This window comes from Aquarana catesbeiana, linkage group LG02 (genome assembly GCF_042186555.1).
Source record: "Aquarana catesbeiana isolate 2022-GZ linkage group LG02, ASM4218655v1, whole genome shotgun sequence".
Taxonomy (NCBI): Eukaryota; Metazoa; Chordata; class Amphibia; order Anura; family Ranidae; genus Aquarana; species Aquarana catesbeiana.
Window position 1 is genome coordinate 322940809 of NC_133325.1, and position 25042 is coordinate 322965850.

The 25042-nt window shown below is 42.5% G+C and overlaps 1 protein-coding gene across 1 annotated transcript in view; it reads right to left on the reverse strand.

Moving 5' to 3' along the window:
- Positions 1-25042, reverse strand: part of UXS1 (UDP-glucuronate decarboxylase 1) — a gene marked incomplete in the record, with an annotated part of 96118 nt that overhangs the window by 65596 nt on the left and 5480 nt on the right. The window contains 3 exon segments of the mRNA XM_073614788.1: positions 10846-10967; positions 12872-12931; positions 13251-13355. Coding sequence (XP_073470889.1) covers positions 10846-10967; positions 12872-12931; positions 13251-13355 — 287 coding nt within the window.

The window sequence follows — 25042 nt, forward strand, 5'->3', positions numbered from 1 at the left end:
CTTGGGCCACCGAACCTTCCTGAGTGTGTTGAGCCTGTTCCTCCCCCTTTTTCCTAGTCATATTACAACAGTAACGATAATGCGGAAGAGATACAGAGATAATATGAGAGGTATCGGAGAGATAAAGGTAATCCCTAGACACGACTTTCCTCCTAAAAGATACAGCTGAAATGCTTGATATTAAGAAAGAGCCAGTCTTTAACAAGGCAGGGTGTCACTGCTCCTCGGTTCCCCTCTCTCCTCCAATTTCACTGGCAATGTCCAAGACTTTCCTCTATACAATACCATACAGCATAGAGTAAAGAAAACAAAAGGAAAAGGCATTCACATTACCCGTCACACCGCTGCATCCACCTAGCGGTGCAGTGTAGCTGTCCGGCGGCTTAAACCGAGCCACCCACGGTGAGTTAATCACTGGACCTGGTGCCTGGAGCCTTCCCGGAGCGTCCGTCGCTCGAGGCGTCTAGTTAGCCCAAATGTTGCCGTCAGCGCTTCCTCCCGTAGACTCTCTCGCGAGAGTGCAGGGCCGTTGCCAGGCAAGTAGCCTGGAGCGCCGTCACTCAGGATAAGGCATCCAGCCCCCGTCCGCTTCACGCTCTCCTCAATGTGATGCCGACTCACTCGCCTCCAGGGTCCCGGCAGATAGTAAATTATGTGAGAAGCTATGTGCAGAGGAGCAAAAGATATGGTAAGCAAAAAAAAAAAAAAAAAAAAAAAAAAGGAAGGGTAACCCACTACTGACTGGCGCTGGGTCACCTCACTGGGAGTAGCAGCAAAGGGCCGAGTGAGGAGGGAGCTCACACTCCTCTGCTCACAACCGCATCCGGTCACCAATATGCTGGTTTAAATGAAAACCTGATACTACCTTCGGTAGGAAATTAGGAAGAGGCCGCAATACAACCTTATCCTTCTGAATAATCAAATATGGCTCTTTACAAGAAAGAGCAGTCATCTCTGATACTCTTCTTGCAGAAGATATGGCAACCAAGAAAATTATTTTCCTCGTCAAGAGGACCAAGGGAATATCTCGAATTGGCTCAAAAGGCTGTTTTTGTAAAGCAGACAGGACTAAATTTAAGTCCCAAGGGTTCTGGGGTGACCTAACTCGGGGATTAATCCGCGTTACCCCCTGAATAAAGTTACGAACCAGAGAGTATAAAGCAAGTGGTCGTTGAAAAAATACCGATAAGGCCGACACCTGGCCCTTGATAGTACTCAAGGCCAGCTTCATTTGTAATCCCATCTGTAGGAGTTCAAGTATCCTACCTATGACATATTTCCCAGGGGTTGGCACCTCAGATTCACACCAGGAGACATATGCCTTCCAGACTCTATAGTATATGACTCTGGAGGCCGGCTTCCTAGCATTAACCAAAGTAGAAACTACTGAAGCGGACAGCCCACGGTCCTTTAGAATGTGGGTCTCAATGTTTTTTTGTTTTGACATAGTCGCTTCCGGGATTTTGGCAATGAGATATAAATACTGGTATGTCTGGGTATGTTATTTCTTTTGATGTGACCACAATGCTGAATGGTTTTTGTGATGTAAAGCAATTTTCCTAACTTATGTAACAATGTATTGATATACTTTTTCTTAATCTGGATTTTACTATATAGTGCGATTCTTCCCCACAAATTTCCCGATGAAGGGACGTTCTGCTCAGTCCCGAAACGCGTAGGTTCGCGTGGAAGACTTCACAAGTATCTCCACTATTGCATACCAGTATTTTTGGCTTTCTACTGTTATATACCAATTTTGTTGATTTGTATTTTTTCATTTGTATTTAATAAAATTGATTTTTACTACTCAGTTGCCATTAAAGTCCCATTAACCTTCCTTGGGGGTATTTTTATTCTTTGACTTTAGGGATGGTGGCAACCCTTATGATCTAGCTGGATGGTAATTTCTCTTTTAGAATGTGGGTCTCAATAGCCAAACCATTACATTTAGCGTTTGTAAGGTAGGATGGAATACTGGACCTTGCGATAGAAGGTTGGCCACAGTGGTAGGGTCCAAGGGTCCCCTGCCACCAACTTTATGATCTCACCTCCTTCCCTTCTTGCTTGATCCTGCAAAGAAGACGCAGAAGCAGCATAACAGGAGGGAACGCATAGATCAGTGAAAACTGATCCCATGGAAAGACCAAGGCATCTGTTCCGTATGCCATAAGATCCCTTGTCCTTGACACAAAGTTGTCGATCTTGTTGTTGAACCTGGACGCATACAGATCTACGTCCGGAACTCCCCATTTTTCACACATTGACAGAAAGATGTCGGGATGAAGGGGCCATTCTCCCGGGAACAATGGTTGGCGGCTCAAGTAGTCCACCTGCCAATTCTCTATCCCTGGAATGAAAATTGCGGATAGGCAAGGAATGTTGTTTTCTGTCCAAGAAAGAATATGATTTACCTCTTTCTGGGCAGCCCGACTTCTCGTGCCCCCTTGGTGATTGATATAGGCCACCGCTGTGGTATTGTTGGATTGGATTCTGACAGGCCAATTCCGTAGTCTGAGCATCCAGGCCTCCAGGGCCAGGTGTACTGCCCGAATCTCTAGAATATTGATGGGCAAGGTCATCTCTGATTTGGACCATTGCCCTTGGGCAGACGCTTCTTCCAGGACTGCTCCCCAGCCCAGAAGGCTGGCATCCGTTGTTACCACCTTCAGGATAACTGGTAGAAAGGATTTCCCTTTTTGAAGATTCTTGGATATCAACCACCAATTGAGGCTCTGACACACATTGGGGGGATGAATGCATTGGGAAGTCCAGAGCTTGGACCTTCTTGTTCCAAGTTGACAGGATACTGTTTTGCAGCAGTCTTGAATGAAACAGCGCATAAGGAACGGCCTCAAAAGAAGCCACCATCTTTCCCAACAATTTCATGCAAAGTCAAATAGAAGGATTCTTCTTTGTTTTGACCAACTGAATCAGTTCTTTTATGAAACTGATCCTTCCCTGGGGCAAAAACACCCTCTTCTGCTTTGTATCTCTGATCAGCCCCAAGTACTGCAATTTCCTTGATGGTTTTAAGGAGGATTTCTCTAGGTTGAGAATCCAAAGTATTCCAGGTAGCTGACAGCGGTGACCAATGTTTGGTTTAAGCGGGCTACCGATTGATCTATCAAGAGTAGACCGTCTAAGTAGGCTAGTATTGTTATACGTTGAGCCCTTAACCTGGCTACTGGAGGAGCCAGGGTCTTTGTAAACACTCGAGGTGCAGTAGCTAGACCACAAGGCAGAGCTACAAACTGAAAAAGAAGAAGATTTTCCTCCTCGAAGCGTAGAAATTTCTGGTGAGTGGGGAAAAAGGAAAAAAAAAAAATCGACACATGGAGATAATTGATGTCGATTGACGCCAGAAGTTCTCCCCCTTGTAGGTTGGAGACTACTGATCGGATTGACTCCATGCCAAAAGAACAGATATTCAAAAACCGGTTTAGATCTTTGAGATCCAAAATGGGTTTGACATCCCCGTTTGGTTTCGGAACCGTGGACGGGTTTGAATAAAACCCCAAATCTTGCTCTTCCAATGGGACCACCGATAACACTCTTTGAGACAAGAGATGATCCAAAGCTAGAAAGACTTCTTTTTCACTGGATCTCTGGGAACGTTTGATCTGAGAAAACGAGGAGACGGGAACTCTCGGAATTCTAGTTTGTAACCTAGAGAAATTGAGGAAGCCCCCCCATCTGTCTTGTTCCTGCCAGACCCTTGAAAACTGTAGAAGCCCCCCCCACTCGAGCAAGCGGGGGCGCCCCTTCATAAGGAGGCTTTGTTATTCTGTTTTGTGGGTTTCTTCCCCCAGGTCCTTTTTTGGCCCTGGGACTGACCCAGAGGTTTACCTCTTGAACCTGATGGTGGAGGCTGTCGTGACTTCCTGGAGGATGATGCCCCAGGCACTAGAGAAGAGAAGCACGTTTAAAAAAAAAAAAAAAAAAAAAAATGCTTAAACAACTTCTTAACCGGTAAAAAGGGAGCTTTTCCCATTAGAAATTATTTGGATATACTTATCCAGATCGTCTCCAAACCACCATTCACCATGAAAAGGAAAACTGGCCAAGAGCTCTTTGCATGGCGCTTTGGCTGACCAGTTTTTCAACCATAGGATTCTACGCACATGTACCAACCCTAGCATGAGCCGTGAGGCCTGGAGAATAGAATCTTTCATAGCGTCTACTGTAAAACACAATGCTTCTGATATAACAGCCAAATCCTGGGCCTGCTGATCAGGAATAACTTTGAGTACCTCTATAAGCTTGTCCTTTAAGGACTGAGATACTCTGATCGCTGCCAGCGTAGGTTGAACGGCTGAACCTGCGAGCCAAATAGGTTTTTTAAAAAGGAACTCCAACTTCTTATCCGTTGGATCCCTTAGCATATGAGCATTGTCTACTGGACAAGTCAGCTTTTTATTCACAGAGGATATAGCAGCGTCAATTGCTGGAATTCCCCATTTCTTATAAAAAAAACTCTTCCTCCATAGGATAAAGTATTGAAAACTTTTTGAGGAAAAAACGGTTTCTGGGTGCTCCCACTCAGAATACATTAGCTTCCTTAGCCATGAATGGATAGCAAAAGAATGAACAGATTGGGGAGGCTTTAGTGAACCCAAACCAGAAGTGGGCTCATCGACTTTTACTGCCAATAACGCAGTCAAAATGTGGAGCGGACCAATTCAGTGAGAGACTGTTCAATCTTTCCAGCGAACCAGATACTTCTATATCAGGTTCTTCGGAAGAGGAGACTTCAGCCTCTTCCTGGTCTTTTTGAAAGAAATTCGTCATCTCTGGCCCTTGTTCCTCAGTACGAGGGTCCTGAGCAATGGGCGGGGACTTGCTGCGCTAAGTCACACTCTGGGATGCAATTAAAGCAGGGGTGTCCAAACTATGGCCCTCCAGCTGTTGCAGAACTACACTTCCCATGAAGCACTGTAAAACTCTGAAATTCACAGACATTATTGGGCATGATGGGAATTGTAGTTCCTGAACAACTGGAGGGCCATAGTTTGGACACCCCTGAATTAAAGCATCAATTTTTTGCTCCAAGCTTAAAATGGTTGAAGAAAAAACCTCCTTAGTAATACACAGGGGCTGCAGTGTTAAGAGCAGCTGCAACACTTGCCCCTCCTGATGGCTCACTCTGACCAGCCATATTACTCTCAGGGGAGGATGTCATCTTTACTGGGATAGATCTAGGCTTTCGTGTGACTGTAGCAGTCCTTCTAGAGCTCCTTTTTTCACCCCCTTCTGACCATAGCCTGATACACAAAGCAGAGGTACTACCAGAAGGAATGCATCCACTGAGGTCCAGCCCTGTCGCCACTATTAATGCTCAGCCTGATGCAGTAGTAAATGTGTCAAAGGAAATGCCTGTGTCACCAAACCACTTATATACCACCTTTGCTCGTGTCCCTCCATCAGCATGTAACAGCACAAATGGTGCCTTTTAAAACCTACCTACCCGCGCTGGATGTTGGAGGACACCAACGCCACGCTAAGCCCCGCCCCCCCGTCGCCTACGGCCCTTCCCCAGTTTGTTTTAGAAAGAGCTCTTTCCCGCGCGAGCGCGGGCTCCTGATCCTATGGGATCCACAGGGAGGAAAGGAGGAATGGCGAGGGGGGGGTCTGGAAGCTGCTCCTTCCTAGACACAACGTGGGCTTTCTGAGAAGCACGAGACGGTAAGTGCTCAATACAGCCCCCAGTGGTGACACATAGGCATGACAACACTTACTAAATTTAAAAGAGACAAAAATAAGAAAATTTTAAAAATTTCTTAGAAAACTCCACTTACCTTTCCCGTCGCAGGGTTTTCTGTGATAAACCTACAGACCCAATCCTCACCCTTCACGGTGGGTTCCATTAAACCTTCAGGAGCTGGGGATCCTCAAGGAAACCCACAATCCTGGACCTGTAATAGCACCACTGCCAGTAAAAACTTTATGGCCTTAATACCAAAAAAGGACTGGATCCCGGGGTCCAGCTCTCTGAAGAGAAGTGTTACAGGCAAGATCTCGTTTCTTCGGCTACGAGGCCCGGGTACCATTCAATTTGACCAAAAAGACACTTTGAATGGATCCGGATGCATGGCTAGCCCCAGCAAGGATTGCTCCAGTGGAGCTCAGCACAGCACATCTTTACTCGTAACCAACACCTTAGACACTGGCAAAAAAAACTGAGGTACTCCCAGCAGTGGGAGGGGTTATATAGGGAGTGCATTGTCTGAGGGCGTGCCAGTGTCCATCACCTGAAGGTGACCTATAACCCACATAGTAACTACTATGGCTCTGTGTCCCGTACGATGTACGATAAGAAAATTTATTTTGGGTTGGTCTTTTGTGGACGGTCATGGTAGTAACAAGGAATACATATAAATGATTTTTTTATTTTACTAATTCGGGCCAGAAGATATTCATTTATAACCAACAAAATAAATAACAAAAGACCAATTTGTCCTGAAAAAAATGAGGTATAATTCACCTGGATGTACAGTTTTACTAACGTGTCAAAGTTGCAAAATTGTGCTCAAGCATTAACATGTGTTTTACTTAGGCGTGAAGGGGTTTAGGGAGATATGATCAACATGTATAAATACATACGTGGTCCAAATAGTGAACATGGTGTTGCGTTATTCACTTTAAAAAGCGATTGTAAAAGGTCCATTTTTTTTCTAAATAACAAACATGTCATACTTACCTGGCTCTGTGCAAGGGTTTTGCACAGAGCGGCCCCGATCCTCCTTTTCTGGGGTCCCCTGGTGGTGCTCCTGCCTCCTCCTCTTCACCAAGTGCCCCCACGGAGAGCCGCTTTCCATGGGGGGCACACGTGTGGGCGCGCTCCCGAGTCCTGCTGTTGCGTCCATTGACACAGACAAAAGAACTTGGCCCCGACCCCGTGTCACACCAGATTTGATTGACGGCAGCTGGAGCCAAATTGTAGCCTGTAAAAGGCTTTTAAAAAGTTGCCTATGGAATTTTAGGTAACAGAGTTAGCTAACATTTCACAGGCATTTGAAAGTTTAAATTTGGTATCAATTAGGGTTGTCCCGATACCACTTTTTTAGGACCGAGTACAAGTACCGATACTAATGTCACGTGACGGTGGTTTTTTTTTTTTTTTTTTTAATTTATTATTTTTTTTAGGGGGTGGGTGAACGGTGTCTGTTTTTTTTTTTTTTTAAATTTACATTTATTTTTTACAATAATTTTTTTTTATTCTTTATTGCAATATGTGTGTTTTTTTTTTAATCAGCCCTGTTGGAGGGCTTTGGTGAGATATCAGGGGTCATAACAGACCTCTGATATCTTCCCCTTGAGACAGAGAAAGAGATATATATTGCGTTTGTTTGCACTAAAATACAACGAAGTGTATTTTTTCCCAAAAATCTACAATTGATAGAGGGCTGCACAAATATCGTCAAAAATTGCAACAACCACCATTTTATTCTTCGGGGCCTCTGCTTTCAGAAAATATATAATGTTTGAGGGTTCAAAATTTTTTTTTTCTTTTGCTAGATAAAAGCAGATTTTAACAATTATGTTAAAAAAACATCAAAATTAGCCAAGCAAAATGTAAACAATGCCCCCATGTAAATCCACCGTCAAATCATATCATTCAGCAAGTAAATTATTGTCAATCATGATGACCCGACATTTGACAATGGTTTTCCCCCACCACACTACCACCACTGAAAGATCATTGGCAGCAGAATGCAAGTCACAGACTGGGGTACAACCCTGGACAAGATTCCCGGGCATCGCAGCAGATTTACATCACAGCAGCTTTGTAGACTTTGTAATTTAGTGGTGGAGGCGCAGCAGGGAAACATCACTGAGGCTTAATGCTCCTTCTGGTGCTGGTCACAAACAAAAGCTGAGGCATTTGGACACAATTTTTGTTGAAGGGGACAATAAATCAGAGTTCAGACTGGCTAATTTTCCTCTTCCTTTTTAAAAAAGGCAAGGTCCTGTAGAAACCAAAAAACTCTTTGCAATATAAAGAATAAAAAGCAAAAAGTTCATATTCTCTCATTTTCACTAATCTGTCAATGTACCAAAATATTTTTAACAATCAGGTAAACATCAAAAGATAATTACAGTAAAAAAAACAAACACACACTAGCCTACATTTATACACAAAGCAAAAAAAAGACCAAAGTGTGTCAGAAGACAAAACAAAGTGGTCAGTAGCATTTGTGAAATATGTAGGATTTTTCTAGGCGCAACAACCCTGTGCTGTCACGGCTTGTCATCTTTCTTCAGGTTTTCATTCTGTCACTCTCGTTTCTACTTTCCCATTTTTATATTTCTCTATATAAGCTTTTGTTTGGATGTATCAAATATTTTTTCCCTTAAACCTACCCTGTCACCAATCTTAAATTAAAAAACAAGACTACCTGTTCAAAAAAAAAAGAAAAAAAAAAAAAATGTAAATACACTATATATTACCAAAAGTATTGGGGCACCTGCTTTTACATGTACATGAACTTTGATGGCGTCTTAGTCCGCAGGGTTCAATATTAAGTTGGCCCATCCTTTGCAGCTATAAGGCTTAATGTACACAAGACATTTTAAAACCTCTCCGGAACAATTTAACTTGACACACAGTAACCGACGTTTTAAAAACGTTTGTTTTGTCGCGTTTACATCCTGCGGTTACCTTTTTTTTTAAATAGTAAATTTAAAAACGCCTGTAAACAAAACACAGCTAAACGCGAGTTACGTTTACAGGCGTTTGGCATTGCAAATGCCTCTGAACAACCCTCCTGAACGCATTTTTTTTGCTTTCCAAAAAAGGCTTCTAAACTCTGCCTGGAAAAATGACCCTGTGTACATGTACTGATAAGATAACAGAGGAGAGTTCAGGGGCAGCTGAAAAAAAATGCCCAACTGCTCCTAAACGTCCATTTACCAGCAGCAGTGTACATGAAGCCTGACAGCTTCAAACCTTCTGGGAAGGCTGTCCACATGATTTAGGAGTGCGTCTATGGGAAGGTTTGATCATTCTTCCAGAAGCTCATTTGTGAGGTCAGGCATTCATGTGGATGCCCGCTAACGGGCGCTGCCACGATGGATGACAAATCCATCAAATGACAGGTGCTCTTTAAATGTAAGAACTTATTCTTGCTGGTAGTTAGAATCTTTAATATTTGTAAACAAAACAAAGGTTTCCTATTTAGAATAATAATCTGTCAGGTAAGTAAAACAGCGATATCAGAACCGATTCAATCATCCAGGTTGTAGTGTACATAGATTTGCAAAACAATGGGATAAAAGAAATATTCCTGAACTTTGTTATATCTCATGGTTACTGTGAAATTGTGTGAATGCATCAATGCAGTGCATGTTATCTCAGCTTGCATTCACTGACTTTACCAAAAATGTAAATATTGCAGAATATACATCCTCATGCTACATAACCAAGCTCCATTTAATGCTAAATAAACTGGTTGTTTTTTGAATAGAAGACCATCTTTACTTTAAGAAAAAAAAAAAAAAAATGAGTTTTATCCACACACATACACATAATATATCTATATCTCAGAAAATAGGTACAGGAACTCAACCACGACCAACCAACCCCCCCCCCCCCCCCCAAACCGCATTAAATAATGGGTGTGGTCAAATTTCAAATTTGCTTTACGTACATAGTGTGGAGTTGGTGCGCTACGCAGAGTGCAGAGTTCAGCACTCTTCAACAACTGCTCACCTCTGCATCTCCCATCCACATCTCACTTTCACCCCTCTTCAGCTCTGACCTCTGCTTCTTAAAAGCTCCAACATCTTCCACATCTTATTTTTGTTGCTGTATTAACCTGAAGCACCCAGCCGGCTCTAGTACCTCCCCGCACACTGTAGGTGGCACCTCCTCCCTCGCTTATATATACATTTTTAATTTTTTCTCATATCAGGGTTTATATTTAAATAATGTTCCAGATAAAAGTATTATATATACACACCTAAACATTATTATTATAGTGGAAGTAAAGTCTATTTTTAACTTGTACCTACAGGTAAGCGTATAATAAGGCTTAACTTTAGGTACAGTGAATATCTCCTAAACGTACACTGTTTGGGAGATATGCACACTGCATGCAGCAGGTGACGTCTCCGGCGCATGCGCTCTGAAGGGACAGCATACCTGTGCCGTCTCTTCAGAGCTCTGTGCCGCAGCCGTGATGTCATCGCTGCTCGGACAGTCAGACAGCTGGAGCCCGCGAACCCAGAAGGAAGACGGGGTGAAGATGGAAGCCCTGTCAGTGGTGACAGCGCACCGCTGGGAGGGCTACGTTCTAAGGTAAGCATTTCATAATGTGCTAGTATGCAGCACATTATGCCATCGTCTTTTTTTTAAAGGCTGTGGTTTACTACGGCTTTTAGGCATCTAGACTTTAATGGCACTAGGGCACAAAAGGCTTTAAAGAAAAATTTAACTCTGGAAGCTGTGCCCACATCAGGCAGTCAGAGGGCAAAAAAACAAGTCACCGGTGTTGCTTGTGGTCTCCTTGCAGCTGTTTTTCTGCCATTATTTGGACTTACGATGCCATGTTCTGCACTGTGTTTATGTATGGAGGAGGCCTTTGCTTCCTCATGTTAGAGTCTCCAATATAAACAGTGAGCAGCATAAAAGTGACATTACCAAACATTACTTCAAATCTCATGAGACCAGCAGTCATAGGCAGCAGTGCCTTAGATTCACAGTGCAGATATTAAACAGGGTATATTTTTCAGGTTATTGTTTAGACCAAACTAACATTTCTTAATGTTCACTATAACACAGCAAATGTCCACTTTTTGAATTTAGTTCAATTTTTACGGTTTACACAGAACCAACATACAGCTAACCTGTTTCATGTAAGCGTAGCACATAGTTTCTGCCACTCTCTTCCCTTCGTCATAACAGGCACGAGGACCAATGGGGTTCACGTGTCCCCAGTAGTCTTCATTTTGAGGATGTACTTCAGGATCTGCAAATACAAGTCAGTATGTAGATATGCTTGATAAATATTTATGCCATCATAAAACAATATTACTAAGCTTCTGCTACCGCACACCATAAATGGTAAAGACTGGAATGTCCACATTCTACATATTATAATGTAGCATGGTATTTCTAATGGCTATAAAGGAATCCTTAAACCACCATTATAATACACATATATTTAGCAATCAGTTATACTACATATCTTTCAGTAGATGGTTGAGGCCAACTGTGACTGCTTAACAGATGCCCAATCAGCAGTGCTGTGTAAAAGCAAACCTAATAAGAGAGGTGTACAAAGCTGTAGATTTCATAATGCCACCGTATACACAACTGGCATGTTATGCTTTTCACTTTAAAGGATAAGTTCACATTTTAACAAAAAAATAATAAATGCACATTTTTTTTTTCCTGCTAAAAAAATGTGCATTTACAATTTTCTGTTTTGGGAGTCTGGAGAGCACTGCACCAGTGATCAACAGATCGCCGGTGCCATGCAGACTTCTCAGTGCATTGGTGTGCTCGTACAGGCAGATAGATACTGACAGGAAGAATCAACAAACTACCACAGCACTCAACAGTACCATGGTAGTTCATTGAAACCCCCCCCCCCCCCCCCCCCCGAATACTGTGTAGGAGTGATGCGGCTGGGTGGGCGGAGCATCAAACAGCCGCATTTTTTTTTCCAATTGTGACAGCCAATGGGGGGAGAAGATCCCCCGCTATATGTCAATACAGGGAATTGGGAGGTGGGGGCAGAGCGGGGGCGGTCTTTTTGTAACATGTTACACTCATACTCAGGGTGTAACATGTTACTAAAGGTGAACTTATCCTTTGTCATTCAGGTTGCTTTCCTACTTTTAACATGATAGAGGGCAGAAAAGAGTAAAGATTTAGGGATCTTCCATTTTTGTCAGAGAAGATTTGGAAATGTAAAAGTGACCTGTAGCCTTTTTGATATTAAGCAACTGGACTAACGCTTTTTCTGTCATCCCCATGTTAATCATGTACCTTTCTTGGCTTCAATAGTTGTTCAAGCAATGTCTACTTTTCGAGCTGGGTGGCAGATGGTTGGGCACTATTTTGGGTGAGGGATTTGGGAAAACATGTTCTGACAACTCAGTAACACCCACTACATGATCTGTAAATATTGTTGTAGATGAGAGAATGGGGCATGTTGGTGCCTGCACCGCTCAGGCTCACAGGGGCTTCTGTACACAGCAGTCACAAACATTCCCTGCTGCCTTGTAAATAGGGGAAACTACACACGATTTCAAATATAAATCTTCGGAATTCACACACCATTTTGCACAACATAATTTGGAAACATCAATCTAACTGTACGGATGTGACTACCAAATGACGTTAAGGTGTGCAAAGACTGTTAACAAAAATATTTTAAAAACTTTGGAAGTTACATTAAAGTGGTAGTAAACTGTTACACCATGTAGGCCTATAATAATATATAATTACCTGTAGGTACTATGAATATCTTCTAAGCTTGCATTGTTTAGGAGATATTCAAAATGAATGCAGCCATTGACATCACCAGCGCATACACTCTGAAGGTCTGGCTTACAGTGCCGGACCTTCAGATCACATGCCGTAAGTGGCAGCTCCCGCATGCCCCCCCAGGTACTCATGTAGCTGGAACCCACAAACCCAGACGGAAGACCGGGGGAAGAGGTCAACCTTCTCATCGGTGACATCGCAGCACTGGAGGGCTTTGTTCTAAAGGTACATTTTTCATAATCTAGCACATTATGACATTGCTTAAGGAAAAAAAAAAAAAAATGTTCCCAGTAGCTGCAGGCTTACTACCACTTAAAAAAAAACCAAACAAAAAAAAAACACAGAAATTGCCAATAAAATCAAAACCCAAAACATTACCTCCATAGACCTCTGAAGTGGAAGCCAGTAAAAGGCGAGCACCAACGCGTTTTGCTAACCCTAGAAAACAAGCAAGATCTCTCTTTAAATTCTGCAATACCTATAAATGCAAAGAATGAAGAATATAGAGCTTAATACTCCCAACCAAAATTTTAATGGCCAAATATGGAACTCCTCTTACTGTGCAAGAGACACAACAGAAAGTGAGGAAATCTCTTGACAATAAATACCAGACAGAAGTTCTAACTCTTCACAGCTCCAAAACTAAAAACTACAAATGCTTTAGTTGGAGTTTTGAGGGAAATTCTTAATAAGCAGGCTGGGCAATTTACAGAAAAAAAAACAAACAACAACTAGATGCATGTGCCATTACACTCACCCAACATGTTTAGTGTCCCAATGGTGTTGGTTTTTAGTGTCTTTATGGGGTTATACATATAGTTTGGAGGAGAAGCTGGTGAAGCTAAGTGGTAAATCTGGTCCACTGCAGGAGAAAGAACAAAAAATTATTATGAATATAATCAAATGAAACTACAAACAGAAAGCACATCAAAACCTAACCAAGTTGTTCTCTTTAATCTAGCATTAGCCAGGTACATCACAGCTATACGGATCTATAAAGTTCTCTAGCTGCAAGAAACCTGGTTCTGTAGTTTGGTGAGAATGCTTACCCTGCACAATTAGAATCAGTTTATTCCCAGATAATAAAGCACACCGCTGAGAGTTCAGAAATTCTTCACGTTTCACCTACTGCAGTTTATAAAAAGTAATAACTTCAGAACAAGGTATATCCTACAGCTGGGCAGCATAAAAAAGTCAAAGGCTGTACTTGGTGATCTGTATGAAGTCATGGGAAATTTGTACAAAAACCTTTAAGCCCCGTTAACACCTGAGCGATTTTCTGCTTGCAGCTCTAAAAACGCTCAACAAGCCGAATCCTATTCATTTCAATGAATCCTGTTCACATCTAAGTATTCTGTCACCTGAAGCAAAACGCCTTTCTCTCAAAAAAGTACATGAGCTTTTTTAGACAGATTGGGTCCATTGACTTCAATGAGAATGCCTAAAAATGTGCGACATGAGCGTTTTATCGCTCGTTTTCTGCTCAAACAGCAGCTTTCCACCACTAATCTCCTAATCCTCTCCTTCCCCAAGTGCTTTCTACTGGCTAAACAAAAACACCTAAGTAATACACTTCTAACACACCTAAAAATGCTCAAAAACGCAAACAAAAATGCCAGTAAATCGCTACGCTCAGGTGTGAATGCAGACTAAAGCTTCAAGCTAGGTTCACATATGAGCCGAATGTGGCTCACAGCAGGGGTTCGGTGCATCCTGGTTCACTGTTTCAGGTCGGATTTCAGCTAAAATTTTGGGCTGAATCCAGACCCGAAACGTACCAAAAGACGCACAGAGTTTTTGAGCAAATCGCACTGGACCCGCTGCGAAGATATATGAACCGGCTCCATAGAGAGCTGGCCAAAATCTCTTGCTATTGCACATTGGATGCAGGGGAACCTACATCCAATTCGCAATGGTGTAAACCGGAGCTTACATATACATACTGGGCTTTCTGAACTCGGGCAGTTGCAGGAATGTGTCATTATAGAAATGTGTGCCATCACCTAATCTTATTCTGAAAATGCTGTCTCCCCACCTATCATGCTGATCCGCCACCTTTCCTACCTAGAAAGCCTCTGACCATATACAAGTGTGCAGTCAGGATTGACAAATTCACTGCAGCAGGCTTGTTCTGGGTCTTGCTAAATAGTGAACATAGTTCAGCATGAAATCCAATAATTTTATCTTTTTTTTTCCAAAAGGAGGAGGAGGACGACAAGGAACAGGTTTCTAGTCTCAACACTGAATAAAACAATTGAAGCTGAAGTTTAGCCATAAAATCCTAAAACATTCTCTAGCTTCAGTGAGTCAACTCACCTGTAATGAAGTATGTTTTATGTCATGCAAGCAGCTGGATCCTGTAGAAAGTTTGCTGCAGGGATGCCCTGTCCTCTTCCTGCTCTTGAACATCTGGCGCTGTGGGAGTGAATAGCGTTGGGTCTTCTGTGTAGGTGCTATGAAAAAGTTCCGACGAGGACCTGCCCCCTCCTGCTTCATTGACAAACGTTCTTTCACTGTTTTGCCTATAACAGGATCTGTGAATGGGGTTAGAGAATGATGAGCCACAAGATTCTCTCCACATTCAAAGATCATGCTAGGCTTCATTTACAAGGGCAACTGTGTTCAGCCACAATTACTGAGGTAATCGCTGGCTGTGCGAACAGTCATGAACGCCTGCTGCCATCAGCCTGTCATTGAACTATATGGGCTAAGCGATCAACTGCTTTTCATATTGACTTGCCACTTCAGATGCAGGAATTTGCAGATTCAAGCTGCTGGAAATTGCTAAGATGTGCCAATTGCCCAAGTAAATGGCAGTGAAAGCAATGTCTCTCAATAAAAGTGGAGGTTGTGTGTCCTCGCCAGGAACTTTTTCACAGCAGCTTCACAGAAGACCCAAAGCGAAACCTCCCCAGCACTGGAAGTGGACGGGGCAGTCCGGCAGTGAAGATTTCTACACGATCCTGCTGCCTGTACGACATGGGACATAATATATAGCAGGGGTATTGAATTAAAATTCATGGAGGTCCGATCAGAAAAATTTTGTAAGTCTGCGAGGACTCCACAACACAGCCCCCCTTTTTTTATATCACAATTCCCTTCTACGTCAGTATCCTCTACCGCCCTTCATGTCACCCCCCACAATAGTGTCCTCTGCCTTCCTTTATAGCATCCTTTTCCCACAGCAGTGTTCTGTGCCCCTTCCCATCACAGCCCCCCGTGGCGCTGCCCCATTCACATTACAGCCCCCACAGCTGTCCCCCGCCCCCCCCCCTACAGCCCCTGAAGCCCTGTGCCCCCCCATTTACATTACATCCCCTGCAGCTCTACCCCCCCCCCACAGCCCCCCATTTCACATTAAAGCCCCAGCAGCTCTGCCCCCCCATTCACATTACAGCCCCCGCAGCTCTGCCCCCCCCCCATTCACATTACAGCCCCCACAGCTCTGCCCCCCCATTCACATTACAGCCCCCACAGCTCTGCCCCCCCCATTCACATTACAGCCCCCACAGCTCTGCCCCCCCCATTCACATTACAGCCCCCACAGCTCTGCCCCCCCCATTCACATTACAGCCCCCACAGCTCTGCCCCCCCCATTCACATTACAGCCCCCACAGCTCTGCCCCCCCCCCCATTCACATTACAGCCCCCACAGCTCTGCCCCCCCCATTCACATTACAGCCCCCACAGCTCTGCCCCCCCCCATTCACATTACAGCCCCCACAGCTCTGCCCCCCCCCCATTCACATTACAGCCCCCACAGCTCTGCCCCCCCCCCCATTCACATTACAGCCCCCACAGCTGTGCCCCCCCCCCCATTCACATTACAGCCCCCACAGCTGTGCCCCCCCCCCATTCACATTACAGCCCCCACAGCTCTGCCCCCCCCCCATTCACATTACAGCCCCTGCAGCTCTACCACCCTACAGCCCCTGCATTAAAGCCCCTGCAGCTCTGCCGCCTTCCCCCATTCACAATGCAGCCCCTGCAGCTCTGTTCCTTCACCACACCACCGCTGTGCTTCACATAATGTGCTAGAAAGTGATGCATACCTTGCAGGTAAAGCCAAAAAAAAAAAAAAAAAACACCTCCAGCGGTTTACAACCACTTTCAGGCTCTGTTCACACCTAGGCATTTTTGGGGCATTTTTCTGCTCTAAGCCTCAGTTTTAAAAACACTCAACAAGACAAATTCTATTCATTTCAACGGCCCCTGTTCACATCTGAGCATTCTGTCACCTAAAATAAAACTTAACTTAAAGTACAGGAGCTTCTTTTTTGGCAGATTACAGGCGGTTTTCATTCTTTTACATTGGTGACCTTTTGACCTGTACAAAATCACACGACTTTCTGCCTGAAAACAATACGCTCAGGTGTGAACGGAGCCTAAGGGTTTCCTGTTAAATATGTGGTTTAGGGTATATCGATTTTATTTAAGGCTGCATTCACACCTGAGTGTTTCAAAGTTGGGCATTTTTTACTGCGATTTTGTACAGATCACCAATGTAAAAGGCAGAAAAAACGCCTGTAATCTGCCCCAAAGAAGCTCATGTTCTTTTTTTGAGCTTAGGGTGTTTTTCAGGCATTTTGCTTCAGGCGATAAAACTCTCAGATGTGAACAGGTGCCATTGAAATGAATGGGATTTTGCTTGTTGGGCGTTTTATGAGCGTTTTATGGAGCTGAAAACGCTCAGGTGTGAATGCAGCCTAAAATCAGCAAGAACTTTAAATTACTGATGCATTATAAGGAAAATTAATTATATGCAAAAAAAAAACAAAAAAAACAAAAAAAAAAAAAAACCACACAATTTCTTTTCTAAGTATACATTAACATGCTTTGTACCAAAAATGTAACTGTAGTGTTGCACTAAATAGAATAAGCAGCAGAATAAAATGTAAAAAAAAAAGTTTTCCTCACAGTAATGTGTACTTGTGTTCAAAATATTGCTGATCAAAACTTGAATAAAAAAAGTCTGCTCCCTGCTGACGTCACAGAAATCGTCCAGGAACTGAGTCATCGCGACAAAGTCTGGACTGATGCCTGTCTCAACCTCTCAGCGAGTCGCTGAGAGGTTGAGACCCCCACTCCCTGCCCCTCCACAGCTGACAGTCAGCAGCTCTCTGCTAGGGGAGCCGAGAGAACCGAGCCATTGGCGATGTACGATCGCTCGGGTCTCAGTGCAAAGGTGCCGGGGGGACAGATACAGCATCAGACCGATGTTGCATCCACCTAGGCAAGTATGATTCTGGGGAGGATAAAAAAAAAAAAAAAAAAAAAAAAAAAAAAAACACACACCACACACACGCACTTCTCTTTTAACCCTCTTACTGCCAGGCCCTGTGCTCCATTTTGTACACTCAGGTGGCCAGATCATTTTTTGCTTTGTTTTTTTATTTTGCACTTATAGCTTTCAGAATTTGTGCAAGACCACCAAACCATACATTTTCTGAAAGCATATGACCTCTAGAATAAAAAGGTTCTACTGATTTTTTTAGACCCTGTGGTATTTGCACAAATGTTTATCAAACCAATATATTTGTAAAAAATACACTAAAACCACTATTAGCAGATAAAAGCACATTTTACAAAATGCCTGCTAAATATAAAAGCTTAACCTGTATTGAGTTAATAAATATTTTTAACTTTTACATTGCGCCTTTTTGCAAAATGGTGAAAATCGAACGTACGCAAAAATGTAAATATCCATATTTCTCTAAAAATCTAAAAGGTTTTCATTTTTACATTATAGCTTTTAGAATTTGTGAAAGACCCCCAAAACCATATATTTTCTGAAAGCAAATGAACTCTAGAATAAAAAGAAGGTGCTACTGATTTTTTTTAGACCCCATGGTATTTGTGAAAATGTTTATCAAACCAATATACTCGCAAAAAATACACTAAAACCATTATTAGCAGATAAAAACACAGCTAATTTTACAAAATTCCTGCCAAATCCCTACTAAATATAAAAGCTTAACCTGTATGTAGTTAATAGATAAATATTTGTGAATGTTAAATTGCGCCTTTTTGCAGAATGGTGAAAAAAAAAAAAAAAAAAATATCAGGTGGTTTTCATTTTTCACTTACAGCTTTCAGAATTTGAAAAGACCCCTCAAACTAGACATTTTCTAAAAGCATATGACCTGTAGAATTAAAAAAAAAAAAAAAAAAAAAGTGCTACAGATTTTTTGGGCCCCGCAATAATTGCGCAAATGTTCATCATATCAATATTTTCACTAAAAATACACAAATCATTAGCTACTTGCCGACCAGCCGCCGTCATTATACTGTGGCAGGTTGGCACGATCCCACAAAACGTCGTAGCTATACGTTGGTCCCTTTAAGCTGGATAGCAGGCGTACGTGCCCGCTGCACAGCAGGGGAGCCGATGCTTATGGCCGACGGTCATGATGGCCGCCGGCCACTAGTGATCGTGAGCAGGAGAGACAGAACAGGGACGAGTGTGTGTAAACACACACTTCCCTGTTCTGACAGGAGAGACAGATTGTGTGTTCCTATTAGCTAGGAACCACGATCCGTCACTTCCTCCAGTCAGTCCCCTCCCCCTTTAGTTAGAATCACCTCCCAGGGAACACAGTTAACCCCTTGATCGCCCCCCTAGTGTTAACCCCTTCACTACCAGTGACATTTTTACAGTAATCAATGCAATTTCATAGCATTGATCGCTGTATTAATGCCAACGGTCCCAAAAATGTGTCAAAATTGTCTGATGTGTCCACCATGTCACGAAAAAAAAAAAAAGAATCGCAGATTGCCACCATTACTAGTTAGAAAAAAAAAAAATAATAATAAAAAATGCTATAACTATATCCCCTATTTTGTAGACGCTATAACTTTTGCGCAAACAAATCAATATACGCTGTGATTTTTACCAAAAATACGTAGAAGAATACATATCGGCCTAAACTGAGGAAAAAAAAAAAAATATTATTTTATATATTTTTGAGGGATATTTATTATAGCAAAAAAAAAAATAAAAAAAATAAAAAACCACAGAGGTGATCAAATACCACCAGAAGAAAGCTGGGGAAAAAAAAAAAAAAGACATCAATTTTGTTTGGGTACAACCGCACAATTGTCAGTTAAAGCGACGCAGTGCCAAATCACAAAAAGTGCTCTGGTCAGGAAGGGGGTAGATTCTTCCGGGGCAAGTACCAAAGTGAAAAAAAGAAAAAAGTGAAAAAAGAAAAACGAATGCAAGGTCCCATCAAGAAAAAAGTCCATACATTCTTAAATAACAGTTTCCATCAAAATAAGCGAAATTAATTGTAGAAAAAAAGATCGTGATATAGTCTTCAAAGGCAACGATGTGCATACAGATTACCACCCAAAGTGTATGGATAACCTCCTTACCAGAAAGAGAAGACTGCCACAGCAGTCTCGCCCAGCCTAGGGAAGTAAGGTCTCCCTCAATCTTTACAGAAAATCCAGGACTCCCGCTGTTGCTAAAAGTACTCAAAGACATAGAACGAAAAAGACTTCCATGGTGTAGTACGTTGATAAATAAAATTTAATAAAAACATAACATTGCAATTACAAGAGAGAAGTCATCTATCAGCAAACGGGCAGTGTGGATACAATTGGCCGGAGTTGCGGTACAACCATTAGTCTCACTCTACTTCCTATGTCACGCACCCATCCACCGTCTCGGAAGGAACAAAGGAAGGAATCATACTATGTCTTTAAGTACTTTTAGCAACAGCGGGAGTCCTGGATTTTCTATTAAGGTTGAGGGAGACCTTACTTCCCTAGGCTGGGCGAGACTGCTGTGGCGGTCATAGCTTTCTGGTAAGCAGGTTATCCATACACTTTGGGTGGTGATCTGGATGCACTTCGTTTGCTTTGAAGACTTTATCACAATCTTTTTTCTATAATTAATTTCGCCTATTTTGATGAACACTGTCATTTAAGAATTTATGGACTTTTTTCTTGATTGGACCTTGCCTCTTTTTTTCACTTTCTTTTTTTCACCTTGGTACTTTATATTCATATATGTATAATTTAATTATAATATATGTATAATTTAATTAGCGCTGCATCTTTTGTTGGATATTGCACTTTATTTGAAGTTTCTGTACTGGACTTTTCGATGCTAGCAGCTTATTTGTTATTTCACAAGTTTTTAGTTATAGCTCAGCATTAGCCTTAGGGCTGTATACTTGTATTAGATTCTTTTGGGGCTGAAGTGGTTAACCACTTGAGCCCCGGACCATTATGCTGCCTAAGGACCAGAGGTCTTTTTCCAATTTGGCACTGCGTCGCTTTAACTGCTAATTGCGCGGTCATGCAATGCTGTACCCAAACGAAATTTGCGTCCTTTTCTTCCCACAAATAGAGCTTTCTTTTGATGGTATTTGATCACCTCTGCGGTTTTTATTTTTTGCGCTATAAACGGAAAAAGACCGAAAATTTTGAAAAAAAAATGATATTTTCTACTTTTTGTTATAAAAAAAAATCCAATAAACTAAATTTTAGTCATACATTTAGGCCAAAATGTATTCGGCCACATGTCTTTGGTAAAAAAAATGTCAATAAGCGTATATTTATTGGTTTACGCAAAAGTTATAGCGTCTACAAACTAGGGTAGATTTTCTGTAATTTACACAGCTTTTAGTTTATGACTGCCTATGTCATTTCTTGAGGTGCTAAAATGGCAGGGCAGTACAAAACCCCCCCAAGTGACCCCATTTTGGAAAGTAGACACCCCAAGGAAATTGCTGAGAGGCATGTTGAACCCATTGAATATTTATTTTTTTTGTCCCAAGTGATTGAATAATGACAAAAAAAAAAAAAAAAAAAAAATATTTACAAAAAGTTGTCACTAAATGATATATTGCTCACACAGGCCATGGGCCTATGTGGAATTGCACCCCAAAATACATTCAGCTGCTTCTCCTGAGTATGGAGATACCACATGTGTGGGACTTTTTGGGAGCCTAGCCGCGTACGGGGCCCCGAAAACCAATCACCACCTTCAGGATTTCTAAGGGTGTAAATTTTTGATTTTACTCCTCACTACCTATCACAGTTTCGGAGGCCATGGAATGCCCAGGTGGCACAAAACCCCCCAAAATGACCCCATTTTGGAAAGTAGACACCCCAAGCTATTTGCTGAGAGGCATGGTGAGTATTTTGCAGCTCTCATTTGTTTTTGAAATGAAGAAAGACAAGAAAAAACATTTTTTTTTTTCTTTTTTCAATTTTCAAAACTTTGTGACAAAAAGTGAGGTCTGCAAAATACTCACTATACCTCTCAGCAAATAGCTTGGGGTGTCTACTTTCCAAAATGGGGTCAATTGGGGGGGGTTTGTGCCACCTGGGCTTTCCATGGCCTCCGAAACTGTGATAGGCAGTGAAGAGTGAAATCAAAAATTCACGCCCTTAGAAAGCCTGAAGGCGGTGCTTGGTTTTCGGAGCCCCGTACGCGGCTAGGCTCCCAAAAAGTCTCACACATGTGGTATCCCCGTACTCAGGAGAAGCAGCAGAATGTATTTTGGGGTGTAATTTCACATATTTCCATGGCATGTTTGAGCAATATAACATTTAGTGAAAAACTTTGTGCAAAAAAAAAAAAAAAAAAAAAAAAAAAAATGTGTCTCTTTCCCGCAACTTGTGTCGCAATATAAAATATTCCATGGACTCGACATGCCTCTCAGCAAATAGCTTGGGGTGTCTACTTTCCAAAATGGGGTCATTTGGGGGGGTTTTGAACTGTCCTGGCATTTTATGCACAACATTTAGAAGCTTATGTCACACATCACCCACTCTTCTAACCACTTGAAGACAAAGCCCTTTCTGACACTTATTGTTTACATGAAAAAGTTTTTTTTTTTTTTTGCAAAAAAATTACTTTGAACCCCCAAACATTATATATTTTTTTAAAGCAAATGCCCTACAGATTAAAATGGTGGGTGTTTCATTTTTTTTTTTTCACACAGTATTTGCGCAGCGATTTTTCAAACGCATTTTTTGGGGAAAAAACACACTTTTTTAAATTTTAATGCACTAAAACACACTATATTGCCCAAATGTTTGATGAAATAAAAAAGATGATCTTAGGCCGAGTACATGGATACCAAACATGACATGCTTTAAAATTGCGCACAAACGTGCAGTGGCAACAAAATAAATACATTTTTAAAAGCCTTTAAAAGCCTTTACAGGTTACCACTTTAGATCTACAGAGGAGGTCTACTGCAAAAATTACTGCCCTCGATCTGACCTTCGCGGTGATACCTCACATGCATGGTGCAATTGCTGTTTACGTTTGACGACAGACCGCCGATTGCGTTCGCCTTAGCGCGAGAGCAGGGGGCGACAGGGGTGTTTTTTTTTTTTTTTTCTTTATTATTTTTCTGCTTTTTTTATCTTATTTTTAAACTGTTCCTTTCATATTTTTTTTTTTTTAATCATTTTTATTGTTATCTCGGGGAATGTAAATATCCCCTATGATAGCAATAGGTAGTGACAGGTACTCTTTTTTGAAAAAATTGGGGTCTATTAGACCCTAGATCTCTCCTCTGCCCTCAAAGCATCTGACCACACCAAGATCGGTATGATAAAATGCTTCCCCAATTTCCCAATGGCGCTATTTACATCCGGCGAAATCTAAGTCATAAAATGCTCGTAGCTTCCGGTTTCTTAGGCCATAGAGATGTTTGGAGCCACTCTGGTCTCTGATCAGCTCTATGGTCAGCTGGCTGAATCACCGGCTGCATTCTCAGGTTCCCTGTTGAGACAGGAGAGCCAGAGAAAAACACGGAAGACGGTGGGGGGGCATTCCCTCCCACGGCTTGTAAAAGCAGTCTAGAGGCTAATTAGCCGCTAGGATTGCTTTTACATGAAAGCCGACCGCTGGCTGAAAAGAATGATACCAAGATGATACCTAAACCTGCAGGCATCATTCTGGTATAACCACTCAAAGTCGTGAATGGCGTACCTGAAGACAAAAAAATGGTTAACAATAAAGCACAGTAAACGGTAAAGTATAAAAAATTGCATACCTGAAAAAGCAAACATGATAAAACATAATAACAATAAAACATTGCAGAATAGAATACAGTAAAAAAGAGCAGAACAATAGAGAGAGAATAGAGAGAGAGAGAGAACAATAAAACGACAACTATTTTTTTTTATTTTATATATATATTTTTTTTTTACACTTTTTTTGTAACTAACTTTTGTAACTGTAACCGGTTCCAGGTTCGGGTCTCTCAAAATGCGATGGCATCTTGGGAGACCCTGTGAAAGTGTGCCTAGTCTGTGCAATGCTGTACCCTACGCTAATACTCAACTAGTGTATGGTAGCGTTCAAAACATTCACCAATGCAAAGACCAGGATTGTCAGGACAGGAGGGACAATAATAGCGGGTGTCACGCCTATATCCGCGCTTGCTGCAGACACAACATCTTTTTTGGGGGTTTGTTGGGTAGGGGTACTCGGTAGGACATAAAGAAAATGCCTCTCATGCAGCCGACTGCATTTGGTTGGGGATGTGAATGGGGGAAGTACGGGTGCTGCAGAAGCGGTGGGTTCCCAATTAAGATTGGCGAATGCAGCAGGAAGGGCACTATGGGCACGACGGGCCTGTTTGTCCTCTTCTTGGTGGCAGCGGGACACTACTTGTGCTTGCCACCTCACCAGCTTGAACTGCACTTATGGGACTCGCCACGTCACCAAGTGTTACTGCAGTGCTGGTTTGACTACGACCGGGGTGTACTAGGCCGCTGGTGCTTGCCAGTTCACCAAAACGCTACCAAAAAACTGTTAGCGATCGCAGGGATCAGGCCTGACTCTGCGAACGCTGCAGTTATGCGTTTAGTGTTTTGTAAGTGTCAGTGATCGATCGATACTGCACTTGGGTGGGCTGGGCCGGGCGGAGGGGCAAAACGCAGGTGCTAGCAGGTATCTGGGCTGATCCCGCTAACACTGCGTTTTTGGGAACCCTAAACTGCTGGGGACGCTAGTATAGATCTGATCGGATCAGATATTGATCCGTACAGATACTATACCACTAAGGGAGGTGTACGGTGCGTGCGTGGGTGTTAGCGCTACTGGCGCTAACCTGACGCTGCCTGGTGCTTGCTTGCCAGTTCACCAAAATGCTACCAAAAAAACTGTTAGCGATCGCAGGGATCAGGCCTGACTCTGCGAACGCTGCAGTTATGCGTTTAGTGTTTTGTAAGTGACAGCGATCGATCGATACTGCACTTGGGTGGGCCGGGCGGAGGGGCAAAACGCAGGTGCTAGCGGGTATCTGGGCTGATCCCGCTAACACTGCGTTTTTGGGAACCCTAAACTGCTGGGGACACTAGTATAGATCTGATCGGATCAGATATTGATCTGTACAGATACTATACCACTAAGGGAGGCGTATGCTGCGTGCGTGGGTGTTAGCGGTACTGGCGCTAATCTGACACTGCCTGGGGCGACGCATATCACCGCCGGGCGATCAGGGGGCTAAACCTTTATTCGGTAATAAACGGCGGGTGCCCTGACACTATAAAAAATAAACAAACTAACCAGCG